This window comes from Nematolebias whitei, chromosome 3, assembly GCF_014905685.2.
Source record: "Nematolebias whitei isolate Nwh7 chromosome 3, NemWhi1, whole genome shotgun sequence".
NCBI classification, from domain to species: Eukaryota; Metazoa; Chordata; class Actinopteri; order Cyprinodontiformes; family Rivulidae; genus Nematolebias; species Nematolebias whitei.
In genome coordinates this window covers 32151331-32163891 of record NC_056500.1, presented here as the reverse complement: position 1 = coordinate 32163891, position 12561 = coordinate 32151331, and the positions used below count along the sequence as shown (strand labels likewise).

General features: G+C 40.4%; 2 protein-coding genes across 2 annotated transcripts in view; both read right to left on the bottom strand.

The window, feature by feature from the left end:
* Positions 1 to 7492, bottom strand: part of pfas (phosphoribosylformylglycinamidine synthase) — a 14501-nt gene extending 7009 nt beyond the window's left edge. Inside the window, exons 1-9 of the mRNA XM_037674835.1 lie at positions 7338 to 7492; positions 6359 to 6481; positions 4703 to 4838; positions 2877 to 2982; positions 2600 to 2798; positions 1036 to 1141; positions 751 to 891; positions 542 to 666; positions 329 to 457 (exon numbers count right to left, since the gene is read on the bottom strand). Coding sequence (XP_037530763.1) covers positions 329 to 457; positions 542 to 666; positions 751 to 891; positions 1036 to 1141; positions 2600 to 2798; positions 2877 to 2982; positions 4703 to 4838; positions 6359 to 6479 — 1063 coding nt within the window. The 5' untranslated portion in view covers positions 6480 to 6481; positions 7338 to 7492. The remainder of the gene's footprint in view (positions 1 to 328; positions 458 to 541; positions 667 to 750; positions 892 to 1035; positions 1142 to 2599; positions 2799 to 2876; positions 2983 to 4702; positions 4839 to 6358; positions 6482 to 7337) is intronic.
* A 2278-nt stretch (positions 7493 to 9770) lies between these two features.
* Positions 9771 to 12561, bottom strand: part of ipo13b (importin 13b) — a 41592-nt gene continuing 38801 nt past the window's right edge. The window contains exons 22-23 of the mRNA XM_037698208.1: positions 10237 to 10418; positions 9771 to 10121 (exon numbers count right to left, since the gene is read on the bottom strand). Coding sequence (XP_037554136.1) covers positions 10025 to 10121; positions 10237 to 10418 — 279 coding nt within the window. The 3' untranslated portion in view covers positions 9771 to 10024. The remainder of the gene's footprint in view (positions 10122 to 10236; positions 10419 to 12561) is intronic.

Sequence of the window (12561 nt, the reverse complement as noted above, 5' to 3'; positions counted from 1 at the left end):
ATGAGGGGATGAACTAAATGTTTAAAGTCATAAAAGCATTGTTTTGCTAGAAAAACTGATTCATATCCTTTCTGTTTTTTTTCTATATTTATTAAAAGTATAGTTTCCTCAAATGATTTATTGGGGGTGGAGTCTAGATTTTCCCCACTTTTCCCAAATTCGACAAATATTTCCAGCTCACTGTTTATCAGTGATTTACAGTTTACTGATCACTTCTGAAGCTCTTCGTGGCCTCTGGCTCAGAGATGAGTGGACTCTTCTTTGCTGTAAGAAAACGTCAAGCCTTCAAAATGCTCCTGTCTGAGCCACTTTTTAAATAGTGCCTGACCCGGTATGTGCAGGTTTCCAAAGCAGTATCCTGCAGTTCCAGCGATGACGTGCCCTCCTCTTCCAGCACTCTGAACATCTCTGATACGTCCTCCGGTCCCTGTGGTGGCACCACTGAAGGGGGCAACACCTACAGGTTCATCCATAACGGGAGGAGTTTTATTATTTGGAAAAAAACACGAGAAGTTGTCTCTAATATATTTTGTGTCCTGACCGGTTGGAAAGTTGTGTGTCTCTGCAGTGAAGATGACGTGTCGCAGCGAGTGTCGTGTCTCATATCGGCTTGCTTGGGATGGGTTTTTTGGGTAAATGCACTCAAGTTTCAGGCCTCTGATACCACTGGACACAAACATGTTTCCACACAGTCAGTCTGACACAACCACAGCCAACAGGATCTGGCAGCTGTGCTGGTTCCAACACAACCTGCTGTTGTCGCAGAACTTGATGACGTTGTTCTGGTTACTGTGCTGCTGGGTGCCCATTATAAGGCTGAAAAGTGTTTCCTTCTGCTCCTGCCCATCAATCACCATTCTTCCGCGGAAGAACCAGTGACGGCTGTGCTCGCTGGGGCACCGAGACACACACACACACACACACACACACACAAAATAAGCACAAGAAAGTAAAAATAAATAAACTGCAGTGGTTTAAACAAAACTTGCACATACAACACAAAGCAGTTTGGCTGATTTGCTTTTTGTAGACAACCTGTTGGACTGGGCCAAGTCAAAACACTCCACACTGGTAGGGTTCCTTTTAATCCTCTGGAACATGGATGTGTAGTAGTCGAGATCCCAGGAGTCAAAGGCCAAACCTGCCACGTAAACAACCCACAAACACGCATGAATACCAAACAAAACTGCATGAAAGGATTCTGTGCAGCAAAAATACAGCGACGCACGATATTGGATTTTTGGCCGATATCTGATATCAACACTGATGTATTTTTCTTAGATCTACTTACAGAGACTACACAGCTTTCTCTGCTGTGGAATTAAAATACATTATTCTGCATGGTCTTTGTCAGTTTGGCCTGCTACCAAATGCAGATGCCAAAAAAGGGCTGAAAATGATGCAACACTTCAACTTGAATTACGTTTAATGTCAAATTTATTAATGACATTTACTTTCTCTAACACAATGACAACACTCGAACGGTGCAAATTTGTAAATTCTCACAAATCTAAACGGTGTGCGTGACGTCATCATGTTGTGCTGGTGCTGCAGGCATCCTTGTCACTGGGTTGTCGTACAAAAACAGCGTCTTTTATATCAGTGAATTATTTTGATGGAATGGCCGATGTCCCATATTTAACTTTATCGCTAATATCGGTCGATATTGATACCATGCCGATAATATCGTGCATCCCTACTTTTCCAGTATTTATTTATTCGATAAACACATATACACACACACACGCATGCACGCACACACACACACAAAACAACAAACATCCGCCTGCCTCAAAACGGTTTCTGTGCAAATAAACTAGAACTCACCATTTACACTTTTTAATTTTTTTTTTTATTACTTTATTTTACCAGGAAGAAATCCATTGAGATCATCAATCTCTTTTACAAGGATGTCCTGGTTGAAGATTTTAAGACTCTGGACAAATGGCTGTGCCTAAAGGCTGAAAGTCAATATTGGATACTCGTGATCTTTGGACTCTCTGTGTGTGCCTTAGTGAAGCACATAAACCAACCACACACAGGACAGACAAGCATCATTGCCATCTTGTGACTTTAATGTCATGCATCAAGCGACATCATGGCCTCCATCAGCAACACACAGTGTACTTACTGAAAGCTGCAAGACTGAGAGAAAGAATGAAGAGAGAAGAGAAACTGATCAGTGGGTTAAAATAACAAACCGCTCAGTCATAAGACGGTTTTGCTAAATGGCCACACAGATCAGATTTCTAATCCGAACGAGACGGATGGTTTATGCCGATTCATAATCCGAACGGTGTGCATGTAAACACTTAATCTGTTCATTTTTGTCCGATTGTGGAAAACTGACCTGACAGTGCATGTGCAACCTGTCTACCTCATGCATTTCCACCTGGCTAATGCTAATAATATTAGCATGTCGGGGAAGCAAAACTGGTCGGTGAGCGACACAACATTTCTACTAGAAAGTTTGAAAGAGCTCAAAATGATCTGAAGACATTTCAGTCTGGTCAAAGAATCTTGCACATAGCTAGTGAGAGAAGTAAAAGCAGCGAGGGAGGAAAGAAGGAATTAGCAGAAAACGTGTCAAAAGCCTCACCCAGCTCATTGTTTGCAGACTCCAGGGCAGCGCGACCCTTCCCCATGATGTCCACCTCAAACACCACCTGGGGTTTTGTTTTCACATCGAAGGAGGTGATGGGATGTTGATAGACACACTCAGTCATGCTGTCATGCAGACACTCTATCAGCCTTTGAATGTCCCCACTAAGCTCGCTCACATTCTGTCCACTCTTGGGCTGAGGAGAACAGAGGAGTCACTTCAGATGCTTGAACATGAGGAGCAACGTCTGAATCTTAAGTGACCGTGTTCACACCTTGATAAGAAACCTGCGAGAGAGCTCGATTCGGATGACGTCAGTGAGGCCGGCGCTCTGGCAGATGGACACGGTGTTAGTGGACCACGCTGTAGAAAAGTTCAGCCTAAAAAATGGACCAAACAAGAGAACTATATGAACTTGCTGAACATAATAATAAACATTTATGTTGTTAAAAAAGAAACAAAAAAACCAAAACTATAAGCGATAAATCTCTCTGCAAGTCATTTCCAGGAAACAGGAAATAAATTCCTCCACTTTTAGGATGTATATGATACACAAGAGTACACACAAACAGCCTAAAAATGTATATTGTAGATAGTCTTACATAAACGTGCATTATATTTTGAGGCAAGGATTTAGGATCCATTAGTTCCTGATTGAAACCAGTTGAAATCATACATTATGATTTTGAGTTTTAGCCCTTCATGGGATTTTATGTACCGGTAGGTATTCACTAAAAATCTAGGATGAACGCTCATCCTCATCATAATACCCTCCTATCATTTTGTCATGAATAAATACAATTTAGAACGTTTATTATTTCTTAAGTGTATATTTACTATAGTAAGCAGTTAAAATTTGGAACTATTCCGTGGTTTTTCATCCAACAAAACCCTGATGTCTAGTTTGACAGTGAAAGCTGAGCTTCAGATGTTTCATTTTGGTGACTCTAATCTCAAAATGTCCCTTTCTTTCTAAAATCTTGGATAAAATAGTTTTTACTCAATAAAATGCATTTTGGAACGAGAACTGGATTTTTTAGACGTTTCAGTCGGGTTTTAAATAATTACACAGCACCGAAACAGTTTGGTAATAGTTTGAAACAACATTCTTTAGCAAATGACTCTGGTCAGTTCATGATCTTTGTGCTCCTGGACCTTACAACTTGTTTTGATACTGTTCACCACAGTATCCTTATGTCGAGGTCACAACACTGGGTTAGGATTACAGGTGCAGTATTAGAGTGGTTCTGTTCTTATCGGAGTGACAGGAGCTTTTGTGTTAATGTTGGTAATGTATTATCTGCTTCAACACATCTTTCCTGCGGGGTTCCACAGGGCTCAAGTTTTGGACCACTTCTGTTTTCACTGTATCTGCTCCCTTTGGAGTTTATCCTGAGGAAACATGATCTTTCTTTTCATTGTTATACTGATGATTGTTGAAGATTGTTGTACCAAAAACCAGAATGAAGCTCAGGAGAGATCGTGCCTTTTCAGTCGCGGGCCCTAAACTTTGGAGCAATCTGCCCCCCACCCCCCACCACACACACACACACACATTAGACAAGCCACTTCACTTCCTGTTTTTAAATCTCTTTTAAAAACGCACTTGTTTTCACTGACCTAACACAGTGTGATTTGTGAAAATCTGTATGACTTCTTAAAATTGTTTATTGTTGTTGCTGTTGTGCATTGTTGTCATCATTCTTTGTTGAAACCAGGTCTCTCTTGTAAATGAGTCCTTGAGGCTCAATGGGATTTACCTGTCTAACTAAAGGTTGAATGAAAATTTAATTTCATATTTCATTGTTTTGTGTATTATGTTTTTCTTTTGATGCTTTTAATTAATTTTTTTTTCTTTAAATTACTGCCATTGACTTTTATTGTTAAGCACTTTGGTAACAACTGCTGTTTTTTAAATGTGCTTTATAAATAAACTTGACTTGTACAGATTCCAATAATAAAAGATATACATTTATGATCAACTGTATTCATTTTCTCAAATTATGCTAACACTGCACACTGTTCTCTGCTCTGATCAAAGATTAAAAGTGAAAGCTCTTTTCTTCTGAAACACAAGTGAAAAGAAAATAATAATATTACCTTGGTCCAATCTCCACCAGCTTCCCCCCACTGCCCTCCGTCAGGTTTGGTTTGTCAGACAGCGGCTCTGTCTGCAGGGGATGACGAAACAACCAGAGGAGAACCTCCTTCTGCTCAGCATCAAGACTCTCAGAACCTGCAGCAGAGAACAAAAGGAAACAAGAAAAATAGATTAATTTAAAAGTGAGGAGATGCAACCCAAATATCAAAAAAAGTTGTGATGTAAAGTAGGCAGCAACACATCAAAAAAGAACAGGACATGGGTTGTAAATGTAAGTGGTTCAAATCAACATCTAGGGGAGCATTTTGCAACCAATTGGGTTGATTGGCAACACCAATAAAAAGAACATTTTAGAAAGGCAGAAGCTCTAAAAAATAAAGCTGGGCAGAGGTTCATCAGTCTGTCAAATCTGTCTGAAAGAGTAGGGAAAACAGTATAATGTTCCTCCAAGTATATATAAGGCTTTGAATACCCCATCATGTCATTATCATTTGTTTTAAATACACTTTGCTGTGTCATCCACAAATGTTGGTTAAAGCTATATTGTGCAAAGAAGTAGCCAAATGTCAGATATGCCATTGTCTTCTCTGGAGAGAGACAAAGCTCTTTTAAAATGGATTGAGGCAAAATGGAAAACTACTCTCTGGTCAGGCGAATTAAAAAGCACTTTAAAAAAAATAAAAATAAAAACATGGACCATCCTCCGTACTAAAGTGAAGAGGGACCACAGCCTGCTATCAAAGAACTGGTCAAAGTGTTGCTTCTCTGATGGTAAGGCGGTGCCTTAGTGCCCTTGTTACTGTTGTTGCTGTTTACACATCTGGAAAGGCACCAGCAATGTAGAAAAGTATATGTTGCTTTTCTTTCAGCTGCTCCCTCTTTAAAGAGTTGTCTCAGCGAGCAAACTCGTATCAAAGATTTGGCAAGTGTTTTACACCGGATGCCCTTCCTGACACAACCTGGGCTCAAACCTGCAACCTCAAGATTACAAGACCACGGCACTGACCACCAAGCTACCACAGCCACCAATGTAGAAAATAATTTACAGGTTCATTAACATATGCTGCCATTCAGCAAACAATCCAACAAAGACGGCCCTGCGATGGACTTGCGACCCGTCCAGGGTGTACCCCGCCCCTCGCACAGTGATTGCTGGACATGGGCACCAGCGACCCCCGTGACCCAAAATGGAATAAGCGGGTAAAGATAATGGATGGATGGATCCAACAAAGACCCAGTTCTGTTGAACAGCTAGAATCGGACAAAACCGTGGCAGCGGTCTCCACCAAACCCTCCAGAACTGCTCTCCTTAGTTTCTAGATGTTTACAAAGAGCTGCTAAATGTAGACAGGATGCTTTATAGTGGTACACATGGCCCTGCCTCAACATTTTTTAAATATTTTACTGCCATCACATTCAAAACAACGTTTAAAAAACTGGTATAATTAGTTAGTTTGAACACGTGATATAATAATAATTATGTTCCACTATGTTTAAAATGCAAGTTGATGAGATTTGAAAAACACAAGTTTGTTATTTGCATTTTACACAACGTTCTATCTTTCTGGGGGTGGGGGGGTTGGGTGTTGTGTATGACAGAGCAAGCTTAAACATGAAGAATCACAAAGGGAATACCTGCTCACGCTCACACTCACCTGTCAGTCCCACATTGTAGCACAGCTCGGTGTGGATGGACAGATGTGGGTAGAGCTTGGTGGCCCTCTGCAACGCTCGACTGTTCAGAGGTTCATTACTGTAGAACCTAACCACAGCCATGACTGATGAAGAGATGGGCAAATTAATCCAGCTCAGAGGCTGAAGTAGACCTTTTAAAATGTAAACTAGAAACAAATACAAACTACATAATCTGAAGGATTGGGTTTTAAATCAGGGGTCAAAGGTTTGAACTGATCAGTGATTTGGGAACTCTCTCGTGACCTTTGTCTCCAGATTAGTTCAACAGATCAATAAGAAGATCCCAGTTTAAAATGTGTTGAAGCAACAGCATAATAGACCTTCGTAACCTTGGTTTAGACATTGTACTACAAAAAATATTGGATGCTTTTAATTCTTGCTAATGATCTTGCAATGAGATCATGAAAAAAAAAAAAGCATTTGCAGCATAAGAACAAAAATAATCACAGAAAAAAGTAAAAGCGTCATCTTCACTAAAAACAAACAGGAAGGCATTGAGCAAATTTACTGCACACAAACTGTAAAAAGTGTTTTTTAAAGCTTCAAACTACTGTGCTCCTCAAATATTTGAACTGTATTGATACACACACAACAGATTTAAACTTTTGAATTAAATATTAAATTTTATATTTACTTCTTTCATGCATCTTGTGTAATTTGTTAAATTCTTCCAGAATAAAATGTCATTGTAGTGAAGCGGAGTTTAAAATGAGCTCATTCATACTTTAACATGAACACACCTCTTTGCGTCAGTGTTGTGATGCAACAGTTATAACATTAAACTAACACAATAACACGTATATGACATGCCAAGACACAGTGACTTCATTCAGGTACTTCATGCATGTTTGTCAGGAGTTCCCCGTGTTGTTTGCTCCGTAAGCTAACTAGAGTTAGCAGAAAGCTAACGTAAATTGACCTGGTGCATGCTCAACTTACAGATTCAGAGGTCTGAGTCGTATTTAGGATAAAATCTTCTGATGCGCTTAAGAGTTTTTAAGGAAACTTCTGGTCTCGCTGAGGTTCGGTGGATGAAAATGGACAAGCAGGACGGAGCCACTACACTCACGTGTAAAGCGATTAACTGACGCATGCGCACCAGGGAACGAGGAGTAAAACAATGTTTTCACGTGACGTCAGAGCGGCTGGGAGATGCCCTTCACGCGAGTTCGCGCGCTCTGGTTCGGAAGAGACGAAAGTTTTTATCCTCGTGTTTATTTTCAAAGACACGTCAAAATCTTGACTGGGATACTTTCTACATAAGATCCTCTAATTAGTATTACTTTGTTTTGATATTTCATGATTGTTACATAAAATGTATTTTGCTTTGAGTTAACATTGTTTTGACCCCCCCCCCCGCCCCCCATCCTTACTGCATAGCCTACTTTACATTTTTGAGAATGTGCGCTCAAAGTTTGTCAACCAAGTTTTTATTACTGTAACTTGTTCAAACATTTTAGTGGATATAGCTTTCAAACATTTTATTTAGGGAATTTTTAATGATTAGAAAAAAAAATTAATCAGTTTGTCAAGTACACTGTGATGATAGGATCTGGCATCCCCTTAGTGTTGGATCTAACTTCTTACCAGGGCTATTCAACTGGTGGCCCGAGGGCCAAATCAGGCCCACAGGTGAGCTCGATTCAGCCCACCAATGGATTCATTTTTAAATAAAACTACATTTTAAACCATAAAACAAACTTCCTTAATGACAAGAACTGAGCTCTTAACTGTGACCCCCTGAACAATTTAGTTGAATAGCCCGGCCTAAACCGACCACACATGGCTAAGAAAAGCAAATCTTCATGTTCGCAGTCAAAACAAAAGAAAATTGTTTTTGAAGGACATGCAGAAAAAAAAAAAAGTACGGTACTCGCATACATAAGGCTTGAAGCACTGTAGTCAGATATATTTAATAAATAAAACCAAGTTACAAAAAACACTGTACATTTTATTCCTCCTACCCCTCTTAAACTGAGCTCGTTTTCTCTTCTTACTGAACACGAAACCTATCGGACTGATGCTGAACGTCACAGTTCACGTCAGACTCAAAAACTTTACTCACTTCCCTTCAGTCCTTAAATCAGTCGTCGTCCCCTCCAGCCCTCCCACCCACAACACTTACATGCTACATGTCTGCAGGCACCTTGGATAAAACAGAAGGGTTTAGAATGATACATTTCTACCAGAAACCACAATATACATCTCATTGCTTAGTGTTATTACATGAAGCTGGTCTTGGTCACGTGACGGTGTATTTTACAGCCATTTCATCACTTCAAGGTGCTTCAGGTGAAATGGAAGAGCACAGAACGCCGGTGTCAGTCGCTTTCTTAGACTGGGATTGTACATTTTTATGATCAGCTAATTCCGTTTTGGTCGTCTCCTAAGCAGTGACCCAGTGAGTATATTAATGTCCGAGGAGTCTGGTTCGTGATATGAGGTGGTGCAGATGTTCTCGATGAGACTTTTGAAGGATGAGTGAGTGTGATGTAAACAACTGAATGGGCTTTATGAATAAAACACAGGAGGAAATAATGAGTTTGTACTCTAGGTCCAAGATAAGTGCACTGAACAAGTGGGAACAGACATTTGTGCAAATAAAACCTCCTGTACATGAAGGTGAGAAAAAAGCAGAGACTCAAATGTACAAGTGTTCAGCGATCACCTGATATCCACAACTTAACAATTTTGCACAGTTACGATGAGAAAGCAGTCCACTGTGAACTCCTATACATGCTTAGCTTCCCGTCAGTGACATCGCTCCCTCCTGTTTTCACTTTGAGCAGTGGTGTTTCCCTCCAGGGACAGCTGCGTGTACGAGTCTTGTACGAGGAGGCTGCAGCACGACCGGCTGTGATTTTATGTACACGAGGGTCAATTCGCACAGGTCTGTGAGGAATTTCACTGTTTGGTCTTCGGCTTTCTTTCTCCACTCACGCCACCTAAAAGGACTTTTATTAAAAGAAATTGACATTTACAAAAAAACATTTCACAATTTGGCAAATGCAAAGATCACAGAGGCATGAGCAGGAATAAATATTATTGTAATAAAGTCATTCTTCCTGCAGGATCTCCACTCTACCAAGCTTCTTTTGTCTTCTCACTAGTAGCAGCAGCAGGACTGAAGTTGTATTATGTGTATATACAAATACATTAAATAACTTTGTAAAATAATGTCAAGTAGCTATGTTCGATACAACGGCCATTTTTCTATTGATGCTAATCACCAGCAAAGAAACCTAGGAACCACAAGAAGATCTAGAAAGGCAAACAAGCCAGAGATAAAAGAAGGCATGAGGCAGCATGCTTGGAGTGCTGCTTAAAATTCATCCAACGAAGGACCTTTCAAAGACGAGAGATGATGGGGGGAGAAATACTCAGTCTAATATCAGTAAAGAGTTATAACTGAGCAGAGAGGATGGCCTGCTGGGAGTTGACTTGTTGATCTGATGGCAGGTCTGTGCTGCAGTGGTTCCTTGTTTCATCCTGAAACTGGACGGAGTCTCATTCCGTTAATATTGTGATATCTTCTTGGGGTTTTAGAGAACTTTGTTGCTGTGGCATCCAGTTATTTTGCTCTGAGAGTAAAGGTCACAGATAGGTGGGAGTTTATGAAGCAAGTTTCAGTATTCGGCAGCATACTCTGTACCATGGAGACCTCTGCACAGCAGTGTGAACTCCTTTACGACGTCTTTCACCCTCCTCTTGTTCACTCGCTCTCTGCATGACAGAAAGGACAAAGCATACTGTATGTAAAAACAAAAGAAACAAAAACAATAAAAAGTGGTTGACATGTTTGCACTCTAGTAAAAAAACAACCATAGACTGGTGTTACCTCAGTATCTGCTGGGAAAAGTTGTTTTTCTGCTCAGTTGAGACGTGTGATGATGGGAATCCCGGAGGCTGCAGAGCCTCTTTTAACCACACAGTCAGCAGAGAGAAGCAGTGCTTATTCAGACTGAACAGCACTTCTGCAAACTGGTCCATTAGACTCCGAGATGCTTCGCCACCAATTCCCTGAACACATTAATGTGGTGTGAGTTTGTTTACTTAGATTTCAACAGAAAATGTGAATCATATCTAACTGAGTATCCTCAAATTTTTTTTTGTCATGATTTAGTGTTATTTACACATCACTTTAGGTAGCCTCTCCTCTCCAGCACAACAGAAAGCACAAAAAACAGTAAATCCAGGTAAAATAGAACACTTTTTAGAAATCATGAAGATTATTACTGGGAAATGTATTTTTAAACCCTTATAAGAATATCGGGTCTTTCTTTCCCCAGAAAACTAATTTCAATTATGAAAACATTCTTTCATTTATCCTGATGCAACATTTTTTAGGCTGAAACCTCTGACTAGAGTAGTCCCTCACTTATTGTGGGGGTTACATTCCAGACACCCCCACGATAGGTGAAAGTCTGTGAAGTACAGACTTTATATTTATTTTAGTAGTTATATAAATTTTAAGGCTTTATAAACCCTTCCCACACTCTTGCAATGTTCTTAAAAAAAATGTTCATGCTTTATTATTTTAAATGAACAATCCATGCTGCTCGTGCGGCTCACTCAGGTACAAGACAGACCCCCCCCCCCCACACACACACACACACTCGCACCCCCTCCTTTCTTTTTCCGAGGCTGTCTGTTGTGCACCTGCTTGTTGCGTCTCTCTGGGACACAATGGGGAAAGACGGACCCCCACCTCCACCCCTCCTTTCTCTTTCTCTGCTGTGACAGCCCAGAAAGAGAAAGGAGGGAGTTGGAGGCGGGGGGGTCTGCCTTATACCTGAGTGAGCTGCACTCAGTCACTCTCTCTCTTTTTTTAAACTGATTCACTTATTTTTCCACCTAAGCATTTTCTCTGATATTCTACATTTGTTCATCTGATCTGTTCATCCCTACTCCCTGAGCAGTAGTGATGGGGAAAGACAGCCCCCGCCCCCTCCTTTCTCTTTCTGAGGCTGTCACAGCAGAGAAAGAGAAAGGAGGGGGTGGGGTCTGTCTTTCCCCATCAACAATCGTGTGTCATATGCAATCTTACACTGAAAACCCGCGAAAGAGTGAGTCTGCAAAAGTCGAACTGCTAAGGGACTACTGTATTAGTCATGCACAATATATACGGTACACGATATAAACGATAGATGTTTAGCCTATGATAGAGATCTATCTTCTACCGGCTAACTGCAGTAATGCTGAGTCTGGTGTAAAATCAGTTGTCAGATTTAATCATTACGTTTTTTTGAGTTGAAAACAGTGAGTAAATGGTGTTAAAGTCTGGTTTCTTTGAGAGTTAAGTAGCGAAGCTACACGATAACTATGGCCGGCTTGCCGTGCTGTTGCCATATTCGGACGCAGGCACAAAATGCTGTAATCCGTCAAAAGTTAAAGAAAGCGTCGGCCAGCTTTAAAGAGTACATTTGTGCTAAAAAAAAAAAAAAGGGTTGAACCTGCTCTCTGATCTGTCAAAGAATGTTGTGTTGTGTAATTTTACTGCGAGACCCTCTCTGGTCAAAGCCACAGGAAACTGGTGGCCATTTTGTGTCAGCTCTCCTTAAAATGGAAGGAGACGCCCACTGGAGGAACCCCCCTATGCTTTTGAAGCCAAACCTTCGTCTGTCAGAAACTGACCCACTGGACAGGTGGAGACTGCAGCAGGCTAATTTTCCAAGAATGGCAAGACTGGCCAAGAAATACCTTTGCATTCCAGCCACGAGTGCTCCTTCAGAAAGGGCATCGGTGGCAACATATTGTTTCATGCCACCGGTCTCTGTAAAGCCAGAGACTGTGAACAATCTAGTGTTCTTGGTCAACAATCTTTAGACTAACAAATGACAGCAAGATTTTGAATTTGAATTTTGTTAAGTGTTTTCAGTGTGCACTTTTTTGCATGTAAAATGTTGCTCTATTGCTGTTCATTTCTTAAGTGAGAATAAACTGTTAAGAGTTAACATTATTTTGTTTAAAACATATTACTAATACTACATTTGATATATTTTGCACTGTTTTGCACTACAAGAAAGAAGCCCAATACTTGATTTGTTTTTTATTTAAAAACTCTCTGGACCTAGTAGTGGAATTTTCTTGATTGAGATTACTTTGTGGTATAACAGTTTTCAAAATAAATGCTGGCAAAATGACACAACATGGTTTTTTTTTT